This window comes from Numenius arquata, chromosome 3, assembly GCF_964106895.1.
Source record: "Numenius arquata chromosome 3, bNumArq3.hap1.1, whole genome shotgun sequence".
In the NCBI taxonomy this organism is placed as follows: Eukaryota; Metazoa; Chordata; class Aves; order Charadriiformes; family Scolopacidae; genus Numenius; species Numenius arquata.
The window spans coordinates 65,768,668-65,795,403 of NC_133578.1; the positions used below are offsets into that span (position 1 = coordinate 65,768,668).

The following is a 26,736-nucleotide window of genomic DNA, read 5'->3' on the forward strand; positions in this document are numbered from 1 at the left end:
ATAAGGATAATTTGCTCATTAGCTTCCCTCCTTCTGAGCTGTATCATACTGACTTCACAGAGAGTTCTGGCTCTCACTTCAGTCATGGTGCCACACTCGATCCTTTTAGAGGAACGAGGCCATCTCCCGGCAGAGACAGGGGCTGGCCAGGGGTCCTCCCTCCCCAGCCTGACCCTCCAGGCAGGGCAAGTGCCGAGTACAGCGAGAGTGCAAACCACTTGAATGAGAAGGGCAGCATTTGCTCTAAGAACCGAGATGTTCCTTGGTTATAATTATGTTGAAGAGCTTCGTGTTTTTCAGTTAAGAGTCACGACGTTTGCACAATCATCCTTGAGAGGAATATAACAATACTACGGTTTCAAAGACCAGAGTGTAACACAAAAACAGCTGCAAAGGCTCAAAAACACGAACAGGTCATCTTTGCTAACCACGAGGAAGGGAAGAAAAAGCACTTTGGGCAGTATTACAGTAAATTAATAATCATGTTCTACGCCCTCAACTTCATTAAAAGTAAGAATACTTTCCAAAACTGCTGCATACTCAAAAGTAGAGGCTGTGAGCTTGAATACTCAACATGGATGGGACACGAGATGAAATGTGCTGAATGTTAAGAGCGCTCTGCAGAAACTTCTACGAATGGCTTAAGAGATAAAACTCAGTTTTCACATTAACACGTCTTACATTATTGGGAGTGTTACATATAACCCCTTTTCACAAATCCATTTGGATTTAAACGTTTTCCTCAAAGCTCACACACAGCTCCACACGAAGAACCTGAAAATTAAACCTACCAGTCAAGTTATAGGCAGAAGGGAAACCTGTCTAGTTAATCATTAACAGCCAAGCTGAAATACAGAAAATAAAGCCAACATGCACTCCAGATCTTACATAAACATTCAGCTATATTTTAAGTTAGTCACTTGACACTTTTTTTTAAAAACTAAGAATCATGCATTTTGTTAGCTTTCCAAAATGGTTACATGCAGAGCCACAGCTGCTGTCTCTCCTCTGAATTCAATATAGCATCATCAGCTTCTAGCAGCTATGGATCCACTTACGAGGCCCTGACTCAGCAGAAATCTAAACATGGACTTTATTTTAAATATATGCGTAATTATTCTGCTGACTCAGGTTAGCTGGGCTAACTTCTGATGTCCAATGTTTGTCTGAAAACAAAGAGCAATTTAGTAGATATACGCAGTTCCATGCACGATGTTACTTCACCTGTTCAGACAAGAGCTAAGTTTCAACACTGGGGAGGGCAACATGCCCTGTGGGCCTGTCCCCCTTTGGAGCGAGGGGTAAGGAGAAGGATGCACTTTGAGGATCACCATGACACCCCCAGGGACTGCATGGATCTGGGAGGTGCACCAGGATCCTATTCAGACTATATGTATTTGGACTTCGTATGGATTTTTTATTTTTTTTTTTAACAAAGACAACAAAAGGAACAAAAATTATCCCTGTAAGGTCTTTTGAAATGCAAGATGTGTCATTTTACCAGATATACTCTAGCAAACTTCCAAAAAGGACCCTTTTTGGGGGTTGTTTGGAAACCTTGGCATTTTCCCTTTTATTTCAAGCGTTGGAAACACCTTTACTGTAATTAACATACCTACTCTGCAAACATACTTTCTAATAAATGATCTTAAATGCCTGGCCTGAGCTTTCAACTTGGCCGCATGGAACCAGAAGAGACAGAAACCATGCAGAAGCCAGAGAAGAGGCAAACCCCAGTGTATTCAGCCCCTCAGCGCTAAGGTGGGGTGCCCAACCTGTAGTGCTCCAGCCAGGACAAGCCACGCAGCCCATGGCCCTCTCTCCCAAACGCCCTGGAGATGCAGGCAAGGGGCAAGGAGCAGGGAGTTGCCAGGCATGCTGCAGCCAGGGCTACGAGAGGGAGCCTCTGCAGCCCGATGTGCAGGGAGAGAGGACACCACTGCCATGACGCGAATGAGAAAAGTAGAGGGTTGTATTTGAGTTCCTAGATCTGAAGCTGCCCGAACCACTTTCCCATCCAGTCACAGCAGAGGAAGCTTGAAGGACGTTTTTAGTAGCATGCACCATATTTAAGCAAATCCAGAATTCAGCAAACATCTCACTTGCCCACAGATGATCATAAGGTTAATTCAAAAATATTCTTACAAGCGCTAGGAAGGGAATGAATTGGTTGTTTTAGAATTCCCATAGGTGAGTCAGTAACTTTACAGAAAAATCAAAGGGACAGGTCCTGCTTGAGGAAGAACAGAACAAAAAAATTAAGTCTAAGCAACAGGGGAACAGGAGAGAGGAAGACACGGTAAGAGGTTCATGCACTCAGCCACATGCCTGCCAGGACAGTTTCACCCAAGAGTTTCCCTGCCCACAGTTCAAACCTCATTTGTGACCTAAAGTAGCATCACTTCTGCAGCTTTATAGTTTTATAAATAAACACCTTGATTTTTTTTATCCCTCAGTGACAGCAAAAGCAACATACTTCACAACGTAGCACATTAAACAGCTCTATCAAGGTAGGTACACACAAAAAAGTTTTCATAACAACATTTGACATTGCACTCAGACTGATGCTTTATTCCTAATAAATATTTAATAAAAATATTGCAGCTCCTCCTTTCCGCCTGTACGGACTGCTCAGGAGCCTTCATTGCTTTTACCTTCCCCATACACGTCCCTCTGCGACCAGCTTGAACCCCACCTCAGTCCCACTGGGTTTGTGCTCTGGACCCAAACACCATGTGTGAGACAGCAGTTCAGAGGGATACGGCACAGAAATACAGCAGGTTCATGGACAACTCCAAAAGCATGTCATAACAGCAAAACTAATCACGGGAATGACATTAAAAAAAAAAAGACTTCAATCATAGCATGGCTGCTATAAAAATGATAGCAAAACGAGGCCTGTTCCATTCCCCATTCAAAGATGTTTAATCCTGAAGGAGGACAAGACAGCAGTGTGCTGACCCTTGTTACTAGACATGGCCCATATTTCGGGAGGGAGATATGAACCCAGAAAATCCAGGGAGAAAGTTCACTTGCTTTAACCACTGCTGACAGACACCTATGGTGGCATCTGCAGTTCCAGAAGGCTTTAAGTGCTTCTCTTTCCTCTTCCCACCTTACAGAAAATGCTGTCTCCTCCTCCAAGATTGCAGATTGATTTATTCAATACTCAGAAGCAGGATAAAAGGGAGATGGAGCCAGATAGCTGTCACTTCAGTGAAACAGGTTCAAAAAATGGCTCCTTCTTCCCAGATCACGGAGATGCTTTTCTCAGCTCTCACCTACCATGCACTGAGTTTGTATCACACAGGGACAAGAAGCAATGAGACCAGAAAAGGGGAGAAGAAAGGAAAACTAAAAGAAGGAATATCACAGACTCTCTAAAGCTGTTGTTCTGAAGTCAGACATCACACAAAATGAGAAACATGTTTACGCATCACCCAAAAATAATATCACAAAAAATTGTGTTCCCCTAAAGATGACCATTTGAATTTAAAACACAACTTTTCCACAGAAAGACTGACACACAGAGCCTACTGAGCTAAGCTCCCTCTTGCTGGTTTCCATCTCTCTCTCCCTCCCTCATTCCTCATCTAAAGTCAGCTAAAACTCAGGAGCAGTTTTCCAGTCATGTGGCTTTCCACCAGCGTAATTATTGACTCACCTATTAGGAAGGACAGTTCGAGACAGCTCATCTGTTCTGGGTAACACTTACGCAATTAAAAAAGTTAAAGTAACTCCCTGCCTCAGCATTTATTTTGCTTGTCCCTGGGCTCACAGTTTTCAGGCAGGAGGAGAAGCACAAGTTGCAACCTGCAGGCTGGGAGCTGCTCAAAGCATACTTCCTACCCAGCTGGGAAGTGCCCAGTGCCGGGAAAGGGAACCAGAAAGTCTGCTTCTGTACAAGGTCCGAATCACTATTCCAAAGCTTGGGGGGGGATTGCACTTGGCCAAGCAAATCCCTTAGCGATGGCAATGCTGCAGCTATCAGTGATGCACGTTTCCATTACCATGATGATGAAACTCTGTGACAAGATGGTGGTGGGAGAGCAACAGGAGCATGAGACTCAGCTGCTAAAAAAGACAGATTGCCTTTGTGGAGAACTCCCTTTCTTTTCTTACTCATCTTTAGTTTTCTACAGTTGCCAAGCGCCCTCCCCCTGACAACAACCCATGCCACCATCTCACACTCTGAGGAATAATGTAAGGTTTAGGAGATTGCAGGCTGTTAAAAAAAAAAAAAAAAAAAAAAAAGAAGAAAGGTGGTAGAAAGGAAGAACAGTGAAAAATGTTAATAATTACAGAACATTTACATAATGGCTTTTTTTAATATTATTCCAAAAGATTCCAGAAAATTTTACAGGTATCTGCACAAGTCATGTTACAGTGTCAACGTTTCTAACAGGAATAAGTTAGCAGCAAGCACTCTATTTTAAAACATGATTGACTTTGTACAAACAGTTTTAAGGCTTTTGTATAAGAACATTAGACAGCAGCTTCAGAATATGATTTAAATGACACATAGTAATTGTACTCTGGTATGTACCAGGAATACATTACAGGGGACCAAATTATTACAATAGAAAGTCCTATCACTGTTCTATCTTTGTCAATGAGCAGAGCACAAAAGGTTTTTAACAGTATAAGTATGGAGCAAGTTACCTTTCTTTGCTTTCTTCTGTAGCTTCAGTGTATCAGATGATTTCTTTTTTATCTCTTGGCGGGCTTTTTTGTATTCTAAAAAAACACAGAGTCTCTATTATCAACACACTCAATGTTAAAATGGATGTTTTTCACAGAAAAGACTATGTTTAGAGACATTAGACTACAAATTTTAAGAGGACAGCTACTATTAATCAAAGAGGCTTAAAACTCGCATTTTGAAGTGCCTATATGTTTGGCTTAATATAACATTTTAGGGTGTGAGCACATTCACATACCAAAATCTTTCCCAAATAAACAAAGCCTTTACAGAAATAACAACTGAGAACACAGTACAAAATTAGAGTGCTTTTCATTTCAGAGACTCATCCACTCTCAGGAATGGAAAACAGAGATGACAGGTTTCTCGAAACATCTGTGCTCAAAAACAAGTATCCAGAAATGGCAAGGCAGAGAATATCCTGTGATCCCTCTCCAGCATGAGAGTCAGGCAGAGGGAGAGGATGCTAAAACTTTGCCCAAGGAGGGGTCACATTGCCAGCTCTTTCTGATGAAGTGGAGCACGCTGCAGTTGTCCTCATTTTCAGATGAGCTGCATATCCCGGGAGAATTAAAATCCCAGAACAAAATATTCCACCTCTAGTCCAGGCACACTAAAGGTACCAGATATGAAAACTGATACTTAAAAAAAAAATAAAAGGATAAAAGGCATGTATGCATGTATATACATATACACATACACTTTAACAAAGGAGGTCAATGTTGCTACTCTTCTATAGATGGAAAAAACAGAAGCAGGCTGGTGGCGGGCACAGGAACTCTACCAGGGCCAACTGCACCCCCAACACCCAAGTCTACCCACTAAACCCTAAATCTCACTGTCACTTTGGCCAGGGTCACCCCTACCTGCAGGAACCCAGGTGATGCCTCCCTCCTGCTCACTACCTGCTTAACACTCTCTGGAGCACAAGGAGGAAATTTTTTCAAGAGCTGCTGATTTATCTGCTTCTATTTGACCACAGTAAGAGTGGGGCAAGAAGCAAATCCTCTTCTGGAGGCCAAGCACGCTCCTTCCCATCAGTTCTCACCCTCCCCAAAATAAATTGTGCTGATGTTGCTTCTTTCAGGCATAGAAAAATTCTACAGTTTTTGAGGGTCACTGTTGAACTGACCATGCTAGCGGGATACCATCCCCAGTACAAGTTTGCAAAGCCAAAGGCATCTACCAACATGCTCTTGCTGTGCAAGACTGCTGCCTCCTGCCCATTCCCCCAGGAAAGCCTCTAGAGCAGCCACCAGCAATTCAGCTCTGCGCATCCCATGTCCAACGAAACAGCTTTCCTGTCCCCCAGGTGCACATTTCTGTATCGCATCAGACATAAAATAACGATACTCAATGTTTTACAGGGTTGTGCATTCTCTGGAGAACGCTACGACTGAGACATCATATGGTCTTAGTGAGCTTTTAACTACACCCCAGGGCTTTGCAGGGATAGATGTGGCATCCCCAACACTCAGCACTATTGGAGATCACACAGTGAGAGTGGGGCAAACAGAGCTAAAACCAGTCACCGCTTACCAGGCTAGAAAAACAACCCATCCCTTGGGGTCCTGCAAACTAAACCTTCAAAATGTATATGCAAGGGTTAAAAATTTGTTAGGCACTTTGGGAGGGGAGCACTTCAGAGGAGAAAAGTTGTGTCCTGGTTTGAGGCACAAACCAGGACAAGTTGCTACACATATTTAAGCACATCATTCAGTTCCCCAGTAGAAACATGAAAAGAGGAAGAAAAGCTGATATTACAATCTTAGTCCTATTAAAGAATTCTTCCTCTGTAACTACCTTTTGCATGGTCTTTATCCAGTTGATTGGCCACTTTCTTCCACTCTTCCATCTGTTCTTGAAGTGGGTTTATCAGACAGTCAATTAAAGCACTAATTTTGTTGAAAAAACACAAAGAGCAATCAAATCCTGCAGATGCCCCTATTCTTATAGAGAGAGCCAAGGTCAATATTGGAGTATTTTTATTTTTTGCTGCGACAGCTACCAGTGTCACAATGTAAATATCGGAACATAAAAATGTTTACGCTGGAGAAAGCAAAAGAAAGGACTGGATCAAAAAAAATCCACATCACAAGATAACCAGAATTACCGCACAGAAGTTCAGGACAGTGAGGAACAGAGTGTAAACCAGAGGAGTGACCCAAAACAGGGCCAATGTAAACAGTTAGATCCTACTCATCTGTCACACAAAGAGCAGTTTAAATGGATACTCTGGAGACTGGAAAGGTTCATGCAGCCATGAAGATTATAAACTTAAATAACACATGTATATGCACAAGAAGACAGAGCAGTTGTACAAGCGAACAACATCCTGCCCACCAATGCGCCTCACCTCTCACCAGTGGAGTCCATGATACAGCACTAGTAACGCTCCACTAATTATTGAGATTGGGATCAAAGCATTTAAACAGCTAACTCTGGGGTAACTAGAGACTAAAGTTGTGTCCTCACAGCCAATTTCACAGATATTTTTATTTTAAAGGGGAAGAAACATTCCCAGGTCATCAGGCAAAGAGGAAGCATCATTTTGGTTCGCCTCAAGTATAACTTTTAAGTCTGGTTAAAAAAAGGCACACGTGCAAACTACTACTTACTTCAGAAATAGGCTGTTTATGTATAGCCCAGCTTACGCATGAATTAATCCTCTCCCATTACCCCTCCAGTCTAACTGTAACTGCAAAAAATAGATGAGAGGATTTGCCTTTTCCATACTGGTTTGCTAAAAGTTTCTCTCTTGGCCGCAAGCTATTTGGGCTCCCCAGTAAGCTGAGGAAGCAGCACACCACTTGCTGCTGCTTTAAAGCTTAATGTCAAAGCTTTAAAGTCCTGAAAAAAACCCAGGTTGGTCACCATCAGCAGCCACCTGCTCAGCATTGAGCAACAGGGACCGGAACTGGGAATTTGCAGCATTTGGAGTGATTTGAGGTGACAAGCCCAGCCCCCAGAACATGCAGTGAAATCCTGCATGTTCACAACACCTGGTGTGCTTCGGAGTGGAAAACAACTGCTGTTCTCAGAGATCAGCTGGAGAGCCAATGCTGGTGAACAGCTTTAGGTGTTCCCCAGTAGCAAACGGAAGCCAGGCCAGGCATGGAGCCACTCACCTTGAGAACTGCCGGAGTTTGGACTCTATACTTCTGTGCCTCATACACATCCTGGTGAGAGCAGACCCAATCTCTCGGGTACCACCTGAAAAACAAAACACGAGGCAGGTGAGACCCCTGATGAGATTCCTGTCTGTGGCACGGGCAGGTCAACTAGGCAGGTGCCAAGTCTTCCAGAGCAATTGTAAAACAGATTCATAGTAACTGTAGAATCAAACAGACTATTAACCGGGCAGACCTCAGGGATACCTACCACCTTGGGAAGAGATTAATTCTTGTTCATCCAGAGACCAGAACTGAACAATTAAACACGATTAAAACTCAGTTCTTCCCAGCAGCTTTATGTGCCATGAGGCCTAACTGCATGGCAGAAGAGCTTAAGAAAAGGGTTGGCAATGTCAAAAGCTGGCAAGTGAGTGGGCATCTACGGACATTTTGGAAATAAACCTAAGGGATTCGATCCAATTTTCCCACCTCTAGATTCTTTGGATCCAATGCCTCAAAAGGATTTCCTCCTCCAGAATATGTAACTAATCCTGCACATTGCCTCATACATCACTGACACATACCATCAGTGAGTGTACCTTGCATGTACCTGCCATCTCAGACCACACATATATTTTCCTTACATCGCCAGAAGGTGGCATTATGTGCCCTATACCCTCACTCATCTCTCTGACAACTGCATGACAGCAAGAATAATTTTTTGCAAGTGTTCCCCCTCTGAAGCTTTCCCTTTAAAAAGCACACATTCCTCCATTTCCTACTTTGATAAGCCTATAAAATGTCAATATAAGTTTGTTTTGGTTAGCATTAGTTTTGATAATTGCTTAGTCCCTATTTGCAAACCAAATCTACTATTCTCAGGGTACAAACATCAGCCTCAGTCCAAGGCTTTTCCAAACTGTAGGACTCTCTGGAATAGCAAAGCTATTTAAAAGTCTCATTTGATTATTAAAATAACCACTGACTTGTAATATACAGTAAAATGTCTTCCTTAGTTTGTAAAAATGGTATTGCGCAAGTAAAAAATATTTTCCTAGTATAGAAACATGAAAATTTTAATAATTTCATTTATTTTTTAAGCACAGACACAAGTCACCATCTTCCTGCATTCTTGCAGAATTAAATCCTGTGCCCACGAAATGGCCCTGGAACAAAGACAATAAATAACTGGAACAAATTGTGGCTATTTGGTATTTTCCATTGTTCAAAAAGATAAACAGAAAGTCCTTTGTCACTTGCCCAATTACTCATGTTTTTATAAGGAGCTTTTGAAATAATATTATTTGGTAACACTGAAGAGCTGTCGCCTCACCGCGTATGGGCGGCTGGGAAAAGCATACGGACTCCAGCCTGGATCCAGCCCCATCGCTTCCGGCGATGCTGCACTTGCACAGGCTGCGATAGACTCTGGAACAGCAACACAGACGGTGGGGAAAGGCGTAACGGGGAGAAAGCAACTGGAGGAAGAGGACAGGGTCCGCCACGCAAAGTGGATTTCTGTCCCAAAACATGGGCATTTTTCTTTGGAGCCATTGCCAAATAAAAGGAACTCGGAGCTTAATGCGTCTCAACCCCAATGGCAGCGATGGAGAAATGAACTAAGCATTTCCATGGCCACCACCAGCACAATTCCCAATCGAGGTTAAGCAGAAGGCAGCACTTTCAGGTTGAAAACTCACTGAAACACTGGAGTATTAAGGACTGTCAATGGTTAAGTGTCACTGCTCTTCTAAGCCCTTTATATGAGAAAAGGAAGAGTTCTTCCAGAAGAATAAATAGGAAATAAGGCACCATGTGTTTTGGACACAGGGAAACAAGAGTCAGTTACTATTAATATTAAACTGCAAGCTAACAAAATTTTAACTGAAAACTCAAAGTATAAATATACCCTCTTCACACACAGTACAGATGGATGGGCAAGGTCAGCAAAACAGCTATACAATGTTAGGTCTACACATTGCTAGTTGTGCTTGTTTAAAAAACCTGAACAAAACAAAACAAAAAAACCTGGAATAAAAAGGTTATTCCACAGGAAAAAAACCAAACCCAACTGGTTGGGGATGAGAGGGGTTACTGGTTCTTCTTTTGAAACTTCATGTCACCTGTAAGTGTTTACAAGAGCATGGAAGTATGAGGCATTAATTTTATTCTGTAAATAAAGACTACTCTAACAAAACAAACGAAAAGGGGAAAAAATGGTTTTGAGAAGTTTTTAATGCCCTTCCTGGAAATAAGGTGTTGCAGAAGATGGGTTTAGAAGACTGGTCAGGAGCTCCTGAAGCAGTTCTCTGAGAAAGGTGCTCCTCAGCCCTTCCTAAAGGCCGTAAATCCCTCCTAAACGGCACTTAAACTCAACCTGCCTAAAAACAAAGTGCTGGGGAACACGATCGCTCCAAACGGCTACGGCAAGAAAGGATTCCTATTCCTCTGCAAAATCGTAACGTGCTATAATCAATAAACTGAGTTTATTGATAGATGAACTGAGTTTACAACACTGAATTCAGGATAAACTGAGTTTAACTACTTTGGAAATGAGATTTCTGCAGTACCACAAATATCAATATAATGCTTGCAGCAAATGCGTGTCCCCTCTACAGTCCTTCCAGCCACCCTCTCTGCTCCTCCTGCCGTGGGACCATTTAAAGAGTTCCCCACAGCCTCTTGCCACAAGGCTTACCCGGCTGTTGGATGCAGAGAGGAGTGAGCTTTGGTTTTATTCCTCAAAGCTTTCCCATTTGCAGCCGGCTGCCATCTCACCATGCACCCCTCAGCTACTGGACCCACCGAGCATCCAGCGCCAAGGGGGCAGGTGCCCACTGGAAAGCTGTCATGTGCCAGCAGCTTCTGCCCTGGCAAAGGGGAACCGGTCTCCGTTCAACACAAGTGGAGACAATAAAGTCACTATGCATTTCCAATTCCTCTTTAAAAGCTAATGTTACCAGTGTCTAATTAAATGTAGGAGAGAGAACCTTTGCAAGAGACAAGAGGCTTTTTAATTTTTTAATTTCGGCACTCACTCGATTAGCAGAGGCAGGAACCGTGTCCAAGTGTCCCTACATACCTACCCAGGTGAGACAGCCCACAGTGGTAGAGATGCACCTCCTGCAGAGTTTCTAGATGTCAAAACAGCAGCAGCAGCAGCATTTCGGAAAGAATCACTTCCCTGGATATGCCTAAACAATCTGCATTTTGGGGGTGCCTCAGCAATCCCTTGTTAAAAATCTGCCATCAGACTGAAAGAAGGACAATAGCAGCCCATCTCCTCCCATGCCTGAATCTTACTGCTCCTCCTGAATGTACTAAGTGCTCCAACCTCACCGGAGTTAAACAGAGTTTTAGCTCCCTGTTCCCATCTATATTACCTGTGACGAATCAAAATGCTTCCTGTGAAGGCAAAAAAACCTTAAATACAGGTCTCTCGCCACCCCTTGATTTATTGAGTTGGAGCACCATAGCCATTACCGATGGATTCAGCAGTGCCTCCCAGGAACATGTGCGGTGCAAAGGGTTTATCCCAGCTGCCAGCAGGTTTCTGCAAAGGCTGGTTCCCACCAGCAGAACTGCCTTGATGTTCCTATTTCCAAAGGGCTGAGATCAGCTGGCTGCACAAACTGGCAGAGGGGAACCATTTTGTACCACTGCAGTGGTTTGAAAACATCCAAGCGTAACAAGGGATTTTAGTTTACATTTGCTTCTTTTACCCAATCTCAGCCAGACGGCCTTAGCGAACAAGAGTAACATAGGCTTTATATAAATTATTGTTTGATGTTATAGTAGCAGTTTACTCACAGAAGGAGCAGGCGGCCAACGTGCACAGTCATGCACAGAGATGGACCTTACAAGCAACATCAACGTGTGTGCAAGTCCTGGTACAGGCTACGCAGCTGAGCATTCAGAATCTGGTAAGAAGTTTCTTGCCACAGCCATACAAAACCTGCTCCGGCCTCTGTATTAATTTACCGTTTATCGTAATGGACCAATTGCCCTCTTACTCAAGGACAGAACAATGAGACAAGCGGTCAGAAGACCAAGTGGAGGTTACTCCTTTTTCAGTGCTATCAACACTCAGACTTGGTGGCAAAAAGAGCACCTGAAACAGAAGTGCATCCGGAGTATGCCGAAAGCATCGCCTGTCTCCACTTCACTTACAAGCAGGTCCCTAGGAAAAAGTCATTACATTCTCTAGTAGCTATCATTTCCCGAGGAGAAATACTGAGGCCACATTAGCAAACTTTTCATCAAACCAAGGCTATGTTGGGTGGGTGACCTGGGCTCCATTCACTGCTCTGCAGCTATGCAAGTTAAACTGCTGTGCCTTGGGCTCCCAGTTTATAAAATGAGGCTGTGAATTATCTGCTTCTCTGACATACTACAATTATTCATCCATTAAGGCAAACAATGCTTGGGAACAGTGTAAAGTAATACTTCGAAACCGGAGACGAGAGCCATATTCATCAGAATTCCCACTCAGAGAAAGTGGCTTAACAAAATGTTCTTGTCAAATTTGATTAGAAAGTGGGTGATAACATCAGCCTTATTTCTTGTAAGTAAAAGGCAACTCTGCAAGGCAAAATGTGCTTTTGCTCTCACCTTCCCTGCTTCGCCCTGCTCCTGCCTAAGCCTGCAAAAGACCAAAAACCTTTTTCATGTAAGATAATTAAATGAAAGCCTGTGGATCACGACACTACAATGAGTCCACTATAAAGGCATAAATGATTCTCTTTTGACGCTTGCTTGTCATTCAACATGGCAGAGAGACAACAGGGAGAGATTGTAGGAAAGAGACTCAATTGTTTTATTGGAGTCATTATGTTTGTATTTAATAATGATCATATATCAAGGAAATGATTATTTGATGAAATGTGCAGCTGTACAACTGCACGGCCTCTGTATACTCCAAACAATCCGCTACAATCAACCTCTTATCTTCCTCCTCTCACTTCACTCTTGAGCAACCCCAGAAGGCTCAGAAGATGACTGCCTTTCAGGAAGTGCCTTTCAGGCTCCAACTTACTAACAAGCTCATCTTTATCTTCAAGGGCAGAGCCCAATGTGCCAGCTACTTCCCTCTTTCCCAAAAGGGAGAGAATGATGAAAAATGGGTGTAATACTTTTGTAATTTCAAAGTTATCAGAAGAGGCTTCCATTTTCCAGCAAAGATTAAAGCAGGAGTGGAACAGAGGCTAAACTATTAAATACAACTCTGAGCACGGAGGCTATGACAGGATGACTAACAGTAGGACATTTTAAGTTAATGGTCATTACTCAACCCTTATCCAAACTCATGCTGTTAGAAGAGCAAGCAGTTTCCATCACTGATTATGTGGGGCATGGACCTTGATCTTGCAAAACTGTTTATGCGGATGCCTCCGTGAAACTCAAGGATGATGGGATCAGTGCCAGGGTGTTACAGCAGACAGGGAAAAAAGGAGGGCTTTTGCCTAAAAGTGACCAGCACAGGGGTTGTAAGCATTACCACTGGGACAGGAATCTGAAAATGGAGCTATGGTAGCACTTGATGTTTCAGGGTGTCAACGGCCAATGGCTCGTAGGTTGGAAAAACACGTCAAGAACTGCAGACAACAGAGGGATGTTGTTCAGCATCTACCAGCCAGGAAAAGAAAACAGGACACCCTTATTCCTACAGCTACTAAAAATCTTTCTGAGCAGCGCTTGGCAAAGTCCCTGAAAGTTGCTGCTCAAAACCAGCTAAAAATCGTTTCCTGAAGTATTTTTTTAAAAAAAGTTTTAATTTAGACACCTTTCAGAGAAGACTGGATCAACAAATGCACATTCAAGGCCAAACACCTAAGGATTTTAGATGAACCAAATTTAATAAAACAACTGTGGCAGACCATTGCCATGTACCACATCTCTGTGGTTGTCACTGCAAAGGAACAGCTTGCTTGCAGTGTTCAGTTGAGTGCCTTTTTGGGTAAATTACTTGGAAAACATATTTATAGAGGCCTGATATGAAGTTGTCACATTTGCTAAAGACCCACACAGTCCAGATGATCCTGAGGCAAAAATGCAGTATGTGGCTTATTTTCTCTTTTGCAAAAGAAACTAGCACTTGTTCACGGATGGTACTAGCAGGATCTCAAATTGGATTTGCATTGATTTTAAAGGAGGAAGAAGAGTTAAGGAGAAGAGTGGCAGCTAGTTAAAGCAGTAAAGAAGCAAAAGGAACAAGAAGCCTGAGCCGCCCCCAGCCTACAGCCTGCCCTGGCAACCGCCAGCTTTAGGACGTCCTTAAAACAGACTATGACCATGTTCCAGTCAGTATGTTAGAGAACATGCAAGAAAGCTCTTATGACTTCTTCTGATTTAGCTTACTTCCCTGCTCAGCAGCGTTTTTGCTTACCCTAGCTGTTCTCCTCACAGAACACTGGGCAAAATCCTCATCCCACGGGAGTGAACACGAGCGTTGCCATTAAACAAGCGGGGTCGGAATTTCACCCGTGCTCACAGAGGTTATTATACGGTCTGTCAGACACATTAAATATGGCCATGAACCAGCTGTGCTATGATCTTTGGACAAATTGGAAGGTTTGGTCAGCCTTGAGGGCACGCTGAGAAGCTCACCGATGGTCCTCTGCTTTTAAAGAGGGTGTCACACAGACCGGTGGCTGGAAAGACTTTGGGAAGGTTTAAGTTATCATAGGATGCATCAATTCAATTCTGCAGAAACTAACAAGTCTGTCATTGATTCAAAAACTTGTAAGAGACACAAAATGCATCATTGAACCATGACATCCTGTTAAGAGAGCAGTAAAAGTCCAGGCAGAAGTGTTTCTCAGGAACAAACACCTCAAGTTTGAGCATGTTTGTACCAGGGCTGCAAGCTGGCTTCGTCCTCTCCCTTTCATAAGTGGTGTTGCCAACACAGACAGCAGCATTTTGCTTTTGGAGATTCCTTTCAAGAATTAGTATCTATCCCTCCTCGCAGGTGCTTGTTGCTCATTTTTATGAACGCAGAGTTCCGTATCAAGGTTTTAATGCCACAAAAATAAAGCATCATTAGAAACAGATTTGCTTAGAAGAGCAAATACCACTCTTGTGTTTTCCAAGGGCTGTTATTTACATTTTATTCTTTGGAATACAAATAGTTTCATTACTGAAAACATACAGGGTCTGCTGAACATCTGTACTCACAATGAAGCTGTACCCACTAATATCATCCATACCTTTTCCCCATTTCTTTTCAAATTTATAGTCAAGCATATTTCCAAAATCATTCTATGAATAGCTAGATAAACCTGACAGTCTTAATCTGAGCAGATCCAACTGCTTTGCTCCAAATGCTACACCCACTAACGGCTTAAGAAAGGCAGGCGACGTGAGTCACCAAGCTTGCTCTCCAAAAAAAAAAAAAAAAAAAAAAGGAGCACGCTAATAAAAAGGACTCTTTATAATGAAAAGGGAATTCCTGAAGAACACAAGGCCAAGCCTGTGTGCAGTTTCGGAGTAACCCCTCACTTGTGCAGCATCCCAGAGCTGAGCCAATGGGTACCTAAAGGCCTGCTCCATCAGCCAGGGATCCTCACTGCACCGAGGACCACACTCCACTGCGTTCTCCAGATGGTGAAAAGACAGCGATCTGGTTCAGACCTATTTAGCTAGCCAGACTCATTGGTCTCCATACCTTCATGAATCTCGCTGTAAATGAACAATTAACGTCAGCCCAATGTGTGAAGAAGGCCGTAACTCACGATCCTTATGTTCTTCTGAAGTACAGCTCTTTATTTTGTCTGGGCACAGCTATGAACTGCGATGTAATCTGATTAGACGCCAGCAATATTCAATGAGGGGAAGGGATAATACACTTACAGCAAATGGCTTGGAACCACAAGTGCAATTCCACCGCGTGCTCAGCAGCACACGCGCTGCTTATTTTGAACTGGCAACTTCCACAGGAGGTGTGAAAAGCCTACAGGTATCTCCCCTCTTTGTGTTCAGCTATCGGCCTTGCAAACACCCCTGGGCCTAAAAGTCAAAAGCTCCTTAACTCAGGTCTCCCAACCACCTGTGCTGCTGATCCCAATCCAGCAAGGATTTCAGCTACGACCAAATGGCTGCTGCCTCCAAAGCACAAAATCAAGCACAACCAGGGCAAGCAGGTGCAAAAAGCAGAAGAAAAAGATTATTTTTTTTTATAAATCCAAGTCAGCAGACCTAACTGAAACCCCACAGCAAGCAAATCTGCAGAATAAGGCAGTGCTATTTTTACATGCTGTCACTTCTTCCAACAGATCATGCTTCCTTAGTGAACGGAGGGGAAGATCGTGGAGGGATAAAAGGAGGTAAAAATAATTCAAACCACCTTAAGGAATTATCAGTTCAAGAAATTTTAGATAAATTCCATTATGTTTCAGATAGTTATACAGAGATACAGCATCATCAACCCATCAAAAGACTCAACACACACCTAAGCATTGAGCACAGCATCTCGGTCCCTGGGCACATGGGGGAGTTCTGCTGCTACCCCAGGTATTCAGGGACGTGGTTCCCTCTCGCTGGGGCAACTTCATGGCTTTGCTCAGCATTAATGAGCTCTAACTGCAACTGGCATATATGGGGGGAACGCTGGTGGGGATACTTCAAAAGGCAATACATCCTCCTTTCTGGTACCTTCTCAAGGCAGCTGCTCTATGTGCTCCAAAGGCCATTTGCAAATCGTCTCAAATATTTATTGAAATACCCACGGCTCAACTTCATCCCTTTCTATTTATTTAGTGCTCATTTCAACCTGGCTTGGTAGAAGCCTAGAGATTAAAAACACACTGACTTCGCAGAGCTACCCTCTAATACTCAGGAGACTCATCAGCAGACACAGGGAGAACCTGCACACCTCTTTAATTGAGTGGCAGACAACAAAAGGGTAACAGGAATCCAGGGCGCTAGTGTTTACAGTTACCCAGATTGCCCCAAAGCTCATTTTGCCTGGTGCTATATATAAAGACAGTTGTGCTGTTCATCAGGTAAGCTCTCAAACAGTTAATTAGTTTTGTCCTCACTGATAGGTTTGGGGTTTTTTTGGCAGCATCCCACTTATTTTCAACTTCACCTTCCTCAGCCTTACTACAATGTAATGAATTTTCACAAAAGCAAAGGAGAATGTCACCGCATGGGTTTGACACCAGCTGGCTGCTTAAGCCCGCAGTATGAAGGAATTTGCTACACAACACTGAACTCGGCTTAAAAAAAAAACAAACAACGTAATATTCCACCTGTTACAGAAAGTGAAATGAGGACAGTCACCCCCAAGCAGAGAAACCAGAGGTCTTTGGGCTTTTGGCCACAAACTCAATAAACATATGCTCCTAAAGACACAGCAAAGTCTGAATTCATACTTTTGAATTTAGAAAAGGTACGGGCATTTTCTCCTTTCCTTGGAAGCAGCAAGTGAAGCAAGCTTCACAGAAGAGCAGGGCTGCGTGCAGGTCAGGTGAGACAGCTTACAAGCACAGGACCGTGCCCCCCAGATCTTTGGCTGCTTTGAATGCACAGATTCACATGCTCCGCAGGCAAACTCCTGTTTATCCCACAAATCCTTCCAAACAACCTACGCTGTCGGTCTGCATTTGAAAGTGTCTGCCTAAACCATGAAGAGTGCAGCAGGAGAAAAGCTTCAAGAGTTCTTTGATTCACAAAAAGAAAAAAAGCACAACTTGTAGACAAGATCAAATGAAGCTGCAGAGGTGTACGGCATTACAAACACGGCGTACAGCAAGACACTGAGCAGTGCTGACTGGCATCCAAACACCAAGGACGTGCTCATCTCTTTCTGCGACGACGGAGCAACTGGATTTCTTCTTCCGAACAAGCTCTGTTGGACTGCAGTGAACACGTCTCTGACCACTGGAACAGCAGATGTAATTCTGCTGCATTTGCCTGTTAATGCCCCCCCCCAATTCGCACCAGGTTTGTAAGATCTGTGCAAGAAGGCTAAGTTTTAAAATACCACTCAATCGCCCTTTGTGAGAACAACTGCAAGAAGCTTCAAGGAAACCAGGATTTGAATCAATGAAAAGGACTAGAAACCAAAAAGACAGAAGGAAAACAAAGATGAATTAAGAACAGGGTTTTGCAAATCCTGAAATTTAAGCCTTAAAATTGGCAGCAGAAGCCATCCTGTGCCCACAGAAGTTGCTTTACAGCACTGCTTCTCCACCTTTTTAGCCATTCCCTCATTGCAGTGCAGAACACCTTTTGTGCCTCCGCCTGTGGAACATCCTCTAGGAGCGGAGCAGGAGGGGATTCCCACCTTACACTGCACACAGGACAAACCTTCAGAGTAATAGTACCATTCTAGCCACATCCTGCTCATCTTCTAGTCATTAATCATCAAACCAACTGAGGTCGGGCAGATTTAAATAAGGCTGCCATCTACACACAGTGCTGCTAAGGCTTTCTTAGCAATAGCATGCAAAACAACGTTAATACCCTTCGTAGGGGATGCCCTTCCTTCAGCTGGAAGGAAAGTGCATGTGCCTGTATGGTCCCCTCCAAATACTGGTGTAACCTGTTTGGTTAGCGGTCCTTCCCTTCAGCATCTCATGGGAAAAACAGGGAGACAAAACTGGCAGGGAGCTCAGGAGGCTGTGTGGTCTGCTCCCCCACTGAAAGCAGGGCCAACTTTGATGAGGTTCCTGGGGGTCCAGCTTTGAGTATGTCTAGGGGAGGAGATCTCCTCTTCCAGTTGCTGACTAGTGCCACTGTGAAAATTGTTTCCTTTACCTAAAACCCAGAGTCCATTGTCCCAGTAGTTCAAATCTGCAGTTTTCCAAGCACCCCCTGGGAGGCTGTGCTCCCTTGAGGCTGTTTTGTCAACATAACACAGTAAATACATGTGGAAAGTGTTTATTGGTTTTATCCAAGTAGAGTCTTTGATGTCAAAGGAATTCAAACATCCACCTTTTGCACACAAAACAGCACTGGCACAACCCAATCTGGGAAAAAAGGACATTTTGGTATTTTCAAAATGACACCCAATTAAAGTTCACCTCTAAAAAGGGGCCAGCCCAAGCACTAATTTGTTCAAATGCATCCATGTACATTTACTTTTGCTGCATTTCTTAGGGTTTCTCAACAAAATGAATTCACATTACTTTACGGTTAAGCTGATTTTAGTACAGAAACATTCATCTGGTCATTTGACATCTCTGGTAATGCAGGAAATCCATCTAACCTCACAGCTCCTCACACGCTCTGATGCTCCCTTGTTCTTCTAACAGACCTTATCAACCCGCACCTACAATACACAGTTGGCTGTGACCGACTGCTATTAATTCGTCTATTAAAGACAAAAGGAAGTGTCAAAGTTGGGTGGAGGATTTCTGACCTAGGCTTTAAGCACTGTAATGCACAGGGCTAGCATATAAATGACAAGTTTAGAGGAAAGTGCTCAGAAAGGGTCACCTCCTATTTAGAATTTATTAACTAGTCCCCCCAGAGACCACCTTGATTTAGTACCATGTAACCCATATTCCCACATTTCACAGTGATATTGTTACGCGAAAGGTTTCTCTTCCTTCCATCCTGCTCAGCCATGTGAAGCAGGAACGATCAACTCACCCAGCTCTTCTCCCAAAAACGGTCAACTTGAGGGACAGGTCACTCAGAAATTACACACGCACAAATGAGCACACAGTTACAGGGAATTTCAGCAAATCCACTGTGCTGGACATGCTGGGGAAGAAAAGCCTTGGATCATTGAACAGAAAGTCATCTTGCCACGTGGTCTCAAAACCAGTTTGTAACACACAGGGCCAACAGAGATGATGAGATTTTATTTTGCTAACCGAAGGGAGAGCCCCCGGGTTTTGGAAGCTTTAAGACTTGGGCTCTAGTCCCAAATCACCAAGCGTAACCTTGACTCAGATCCATCTGCTGCTCATCAGTGTGTTCAGCTCTGTCCTAGACCAAAAGGCAGAAACCTTGCAAGACTGAAAAATCCAGTCTGCAGAATACGGATGCAGCCGCTCTGGAAAGGTGTGCAGGAAAGAGGCAGTTACTGAATTGCCCGCCTTGCCCCGATGGGCAGTAATGCTTTAAGGCACTGATCCCCGAGCTGTGTTTTTTGAGACAACAGTGTGTACACAAGTCCGCAGGCAGGGCACAGCCCAGGCTGCGATACACCCATGTCGAGATCATGGCAACCAAACACCGTACAGAGCAAAGCATCTTCCCACCGTGTACCCATCAACGAGCGACCCCCACATGAGCTCCTCAACACTCGCATGCTTGTATTTAACATCTGCACTGAGAAGTAATTTATGGTTTTGTTTAAGGGGAGCTTCTCAAAAGAGGGCAAAGGTGCCTCCAATTGTTTTCCCCAGAGTAAAGTGCATCCGTAGACAGTTCTTGAGGAGCAGATAACACATGGGAGTTTAATAACATGATACTGTTCTCGATCCTTGACATTCTCCTGGGCGTTGCAGGGTCAACACAGGACAAAACTTTTGCAAATTTAAAGTTGCAGTTAAAAAGAAAAACACATACGGACTTTTCACATCATTTACAGATCAGACACAACTTGTTCCAGAAAGAATAAATCCATTCCTCCGGCTTGTACAGATACCCACCAACCAACGTAACCATGCTAAAGACCCAAACACTTGTAACTAGCTCTGTTACCACAACATGCCAAAGTGAAAATGAACTTTAATTATGTGACACAAGCAAGATTTTGAAATACATATTTTTTTAATGTGCTCATTTTTAATGTGGTCAACTTCTGCAGTTATGCTCCGGCAAGCGTGACGTATCATCAGTCTTAATAGACTTCCAATGCAAGAGCAGTTTCTGATTTATTTCCCCCCATCCCACATCCTCTTCAGAGTCCATTTCTATTTCAAGCATCAGTACCCAATGCTTGCAACATCTGCAGGTTGCCAAGCCAGTTATCTATGGAAAAATGGATACGAACGGCTTGCCAACAGAAGAAAATACACCCTGAACTGAAAACTATGACTGGCTTATACTTTTTCCATCTATCTATAAATATGGCAATGCCAACTGCTAATTAAAGCAGACAGGTTCAAATGGTGTAAAAGCTGTAATCACAATATGACATGTGTAAGTCTCTAAATATATATATATTAAAAAATGAGGCTAAAAAGCCTTCCAAGCAAAACCCTGTAAAAGGATAAGCACTCTCAGTGTTTCACACTGCGTTAAGGAGAAGAGAGCGCTGCAGATAAAGGCTGCCCTGTGCACAAAGCGCAAGATACGCAGTAAGAAGCACAGAAAGCGCAGACCATGAGATGTGTCGTTACGTGGTACGAAAGCCACGCTCTCCTCAGGCTCCCGAGGAGCCCTTCGGCTGCCGAGTATCCATCCGTGACGTAAGCCGAGAGGAACTGCAATGCAGCACTCGCCTGGGCGCCGATTATCTCTGAATTTGTCTTCCCAGGCAGCAGCCTGAGCGAACTCAAGGGCATGCCTTCAACAGAAATAATTGCCGCGTTTAATCCATCCAGCTGCAATCCATTTCAGATACAACCACTCGCAATAAGACTTTAGCCTAGATTTTTGTAACAGTTTGTTTAAAGAAGGTAAAATAAATGATCCAATTAAAAAGGCAGCCCCCAAAGAAACTGGTTTCTGGTACGGGAGTAAGGACGGCATAATTGGGTCTTGATGTAAGCAGTATTTCTCTGGTGAAGAAAAAAAGTCTGTCCAAAGAAAGTATTTAGTCTCGTTAATCTGCCATTCCCAACTGGATCAAAAGGCCGTGAAAGACACAACTTGCAGGTCAGATGATAATAGAACAAGAACCAGGTACCTCAGTTGGCAGCCCAGGATAAACCAGCAATACACATGGGACACATTCTATGTCATGCATTGTTTTCCTATCTAGGAGACGTGGCAAAACTCTACAGCAGCAGAGGTGGGAATCACTAAAAAATCCTGTGGAGACTGATGAGTTGTAAACATTAAGAAAAGCAGCATCACACTCAAGGAGCTCCGGTTTATCTACTAGTAAAGCTTTACACCAGGCTTGCTAAAATGCAGGTGAGCTAGGGGAAAATGTAGACATGAAATAATTAAAAAATGTGTTGAGGTCCAACGAGAGACACAGTGAGTTATCTGCTATGAAAACAAAATCAAACCTAACACTATTTTAAAGCACTTAAGAAGGTAATTGAAGACAAAATAGCTACAAATCAGCATCAGCAATTACCTATCCAGGGTCTCCCCCCCTTACTAGACGCAGCTCCTGTAAGTCAAGTCAGCAGTCGCGATGGGCAGGAGGAGGGAGAGGATCCCCAGGGACGTTTTTTCGACCAAGAACTGAAAGTGAGAAGGCTCCGCTTTAAACCTGAAGTGCACACAAAAGGCAGTATGATATGGCTTCCTTTGAAATTTGACTGCCTTTTCCAAAAGGAATTAAAAATAATATCAAAAGAAATGAGCTTGCAAAAAAAGGTGAAGAGATCTTTTTAGCAGAAGCTATTTCCAAGTGGGCACCACCTTCCTTCAGCCCAACCCCTGCATGGAGCAGCCTCCAGGGAGTCACTCGGACAGGGTGCTCCTCATCCGAATGTAGCTGCTGGCTACTAAAAATGCACCTTTGCTTTAAGGTTTTAACAGAGTTGTGCTGGACACATTTCAAACAACTTTGATGCTGCCAGGCTTTACCAGGCAATACTGTGAAACGCTGACCTATCTCTAACCTGGAGAAGTCAAATTGGGGTGGACTACAAACACTTGGGGCAGGATGAGAGATGACCTTAGTCATGTCTCTGCCAAGGTGCATTCCAGGCAAAAAAAGTTCTGACAAGCAGGCAGAGACCAAAAGAAAAATGTCCTGTGCAATTTCCTCATTTAAAAATATCTCTCCCATCAATTTATTCTGCCATCTGTTAGTGAGGTTCAAGGGTCAATCCAAAATTTAGGCAAGCCACCAGCCCTCATGGGTGAGGCGCCCTGCTTTCTGCAGCTGGCAGCACACCAGTGTTTGCTGGGCTCAGGATCTCCGCCAGCTTCCTTTGGCTCTCCGGCCAAAGTGACGTGGTGCATGTGGAACACGGCTGACCAGGGACAGTCTTCGGCACAGTGCAAACCCAGGCACAAAAGCGGATCCACATCTAGTGGATGCTGTTATCCACCCTGTTCCTTTAGAGGTTTTGGCTCCTTCTCTACACCTCCCAACAGCAGTCTTGTAGCCTTGGAAAAAGCCACTACAGCATCCAAGGATCCCTCCTAAAAATAAGAAGAACCACTAGAGATGAGAAAACCCACCAGAAAGTTGGGCAGAAAGCCAGAAATCAACACAGAGCATCTCCCAACACCTCATCAGATGTCAGACCAAGGTCCACCCTCCCTCAGATCACAGAATAGCTGCAACCCAGACCTCTCCTCTACGTAAAGTCGTGCTCAGCTTCACGCGCTTGTTGGCCACCAAGGTAGGAGAACTTGGCAGCCGACAGGAAACACGTTGTTCCGGCACCGTGCTCTCTCCGACCCATTCCAAAAGTAAGGAAACAGTCAAGCTCAAAACATGCCAGTGGTCTATCGATTTAGTGCAGACAACACTTCCGAAAGGAAAAACTTCCAGGCTGAAGTCACACACAGTCTTTAACCCAGCCTCTCAATCAGGCCAATTCATTTATAGCAGGATACGCTTCCTGCCATAAAACATCCATATGCAGAAAATATTACAAACTTCCTTCAAAATCTATATTTAAATTGGAGTGATAATGCACAGCTGATACCACTGCTGATATTCACTGCTCATCACTGACTTTTTAAGCCAGCTAGACGGTTATATGCTTTAGCACAGCTTTCTGTTATTTTATCTGCAAGTTTTCCCCCATCACCAGCCGAATGCTCCTCCAGGAGAGCTGCCAAGACAGACACCACCTGTCCTGGTGACTCATGGCAGTGAATTGGATGCGATCTAAGGAGCATGAATCATTGGGGAGAGCTATTTAAACCAAGTCCAGCATTTTGATAAGGAAAGCGTATCACCTTCATCAACCTGGAAGGCTCTTTTACAGCACAGAGCATGGGAGGATCCACCAGGCAAAGAGCCAAGTCCTCTCTCTACAAAACCTTCCTGATGATGGCTTTGGTGACCGCAGGGACAATTGCAGGGACAGGAACGATAGCCCTGTCCAAGTGACACAGTTCCCCGGCTTGCCTGCATGGACAAGTTTACACCAGCCTGTTCTGTCCTCATCTAAGGCAGTAAAACTACAGAGGTCTACAGTCTCTTTAGGCAGAACCAGGAAAACCCTGTTTCCTGTAAGATGCTCTTGGCTCAATGAACGAGGCACTATTAAATGGAAAATATTGAACCCGCCTGGCTGTGGGAACAGAGACCCGAGCTCCAGCTTTACTCCTGGAATTCCCTGTGATGAACAAGAATGAACCCCCAAAATACCTGTGACTCAAATTTTAGGATAATTCAATTCTCCACAGAACACCAATGCCATACTGATGGTGTTTTGGGGAAATTTGTGCAAAGCCAATACAACATTTTTCAGCATAGCCTCCCTCATAAATGAATGCATCGAGGTCCACAGTGTGAGCCTGAAAGATAAGCATTCTGAACCTCATCTTCTGAATCAGATCTCCAAAGAGCATGTTCTCCATTTCCTCTAGTAACTTCAGACATAATTCTTGGGGCGGGGGAGTGGGGGGGAAGGCAACACTATTAAAATTTCTATGACTATGACCTTTAAATGTTTAACTAGCAATCTATTCTTCGCAGTCAAGATAAAGCAGCAGGTGATTAGCTTCACTATGAGTCACTATGCCCCTGTAGTGCAATAATTCAATTAGACACTTTAACAGCCTTCAATTTTGTGCGGGGTCTGCTTGCTCCAGCCACAATCCCCTAGCTACTATTTTGTTTTGCCTCCCAAGCTAAGCAGGGTCGGTCCAGGTCAGCGCTGGATGGAAGGAGAGGTCTCCTAGAAAATCCCAAACGCTCCAAGAAATGGGCTGATGTTTCCAGAGGGGACACTGAGAACAAGAGCTCTGGGAGAAGGTCTGGAGCTTGAGCCTAGATACAAGCTGCAAACTTTCAGTGAGCTATAACCAAGACCCCGACCTCTCCTACTCACTGATCTCAGGATACACGTATTTCACCTGCTCTGGCTCTTGCTATCCTCCAACTAAATCGCACACACTATTCTTCATTTTTTGTTGTAGCTGCTGCAAATATACTCTTTAGGGACTGTCTCACATCTCCAGAAATGGTTTCAATGTGGTGGTGTGTGAACACCTACCCACCTCTACCTTCTGCCTGACCCATTCCTCAGCTGGTGTTATGATATCAGGAAATTGCTGGAGCAGCTGAATAAAGTTTCCTGTGTAATACATAACACACAACTTCATCATCATTCAACGACACCTGGCTTTTAGAAGTTATACAGGAAAGTATTTGCAAGCTTGAACTGCGTTCTTGACAGCCAAGGCTCTTCCCCCTCCTCCAGAGTAATATCTTTTTCCCCAACAGCTTGATAAGCAATTCTGAAAAGGGAAAACATATTTCCCTCCTCCCCATCGCTGAGTCAGCAATGGCAAAAGCAAACTCCCAGAGCATGCACGTCCCCTGCTGAACTCTGGACCTCTAAAATCGTTTCACTTTCCCTCAGCACTTGAGTTCTCCGAGCCTGGGCACGGGCACAATATACAGTTGCCCTTGGGCTCACAGGATCAGCCCCCGATTTTTGCTCACAGTCCAGAGGGTTACCAAAACACAAAGATAAAGTAGCAGGAAGGGTAAGTGCTCTTCCCACCAACCCAGGGCCAAATACACTTACCAAGATTCAAACTACACACAATATCTTCTGTTCTAAGTCTGCACCATGGGGCACATAGGTTAAGTTTAAAAATTTACTTTTGTTAGTTTTAGCTTAAAAATTACCTTTCATCACCCTTTACTGACCATTTCATAAAGTTTAGTAACCTGTTACTGGCTGCAAGCTAATAGAGAAGTGCTTTACCTCAGACAACATCTGCTCATGGGTTTTGATCCAGAGATCCTGGGTGCAAACTCCACTGCCGTACTCCGTCCATTGGGGTTGCACAGTCGTAACAATTAAGAAAAAACAGTGACAAGCTCTCACAGAGAACAATGAAACAGTTTTGTTTCACAAAAGGTAGTTCGATCAAAGCCTTTTATTAAATATTCTTCCACTTCTTAAACCAAGTGTTCCGCACTATGGAAAGGGTTATTTTTATCTCATACCTACCCCTGCTGTATTTATATGGCCATGATACGTTTTTTTAATCCAGGACTAGACTCACCAAGAGTCTTACCAATACACCATGTAGGCAGTTGCAAGGAAACTATTTGCACCATGAACTCCAGCGTGGATGCACATAGCTTCATTAACATAAGCACATTCATCCCAGTAAAAACTGCATTTTCATTAGGCGTTGCACTGCTGTTCACAGAAGTGTTAAAGCAGGGTTACTGCTTAATGAGTCCAATATTACTGTGACACAGGGAAGCCCTAATGAGAGTTCTGCAACAGTGTATTGCAAAAGGCCCCCAGGACCAGTTACAGCAGGAAGATTTACGTCAAAGACATCTGTACCTATATGAATGGGAGAGGTTCAATTTTACACAGCTAAAAAAGTAAAAGTGGCCTCGTAATAGAAAGCAAATCAAGACAAAAGAAATTCATCTTATACAGCAAGAAGATAAGCTGGCAAAAAATAAAAGCAGGTAAAGAGTAAAAGTCATGTATCAGCCTCGTGACTAGAAAGCAAGAAAGATTCAATCTACTTGGCTTCCACTTAAGTCCAAAATCTGGTATTTCTTTCTAAGAAGGCCTTAAACCGAGACTCTTATCTGCCATTCCAATCTTGTAATTTGGTTCACACAATAACAGTAAAGGCACAGCAAGTAGGCACCACGATCTCCTTCTGTTTCCA

The 26,736-nt window shown here is 43.7% G+C and overlaps 1 protein-coding gene across 12 annotated transcripts in view; it reads right to left on the reverse strand.

Annotated features, from left to right (window-relative positions):
- The window catches only part of MTSS1 (MTSS I-BAR domain containing 1), a 127,524-nt gene that overhangs the window by 27,080 nt on the left and 73,708 nt on the right, over positions 1–26,736 (reverse strand). For all 12 annotated transcript variants that reach the window (XM_074146036.1, XM_074146045.1, XM_074146037.1 and 9 more), the window contains exons 4-6: positions 7,831–7,915; positions 6,506–6,597; positions 4,663–4,737 (exon numbers count right to left, since the gene is read on the reverse strand). In XM_074146036.1, the coding sequence (XP_074002137.1) occupies positions 4,663–4,737; positions 6,506–6,597; positions 7,831–7,915 (252 nt within the window). The remainder of the gene's footprint in view (positions 1–4,662; positions 4,738–6,505; positions 6,598–7,830; positions 7,916–26,736) is intronic.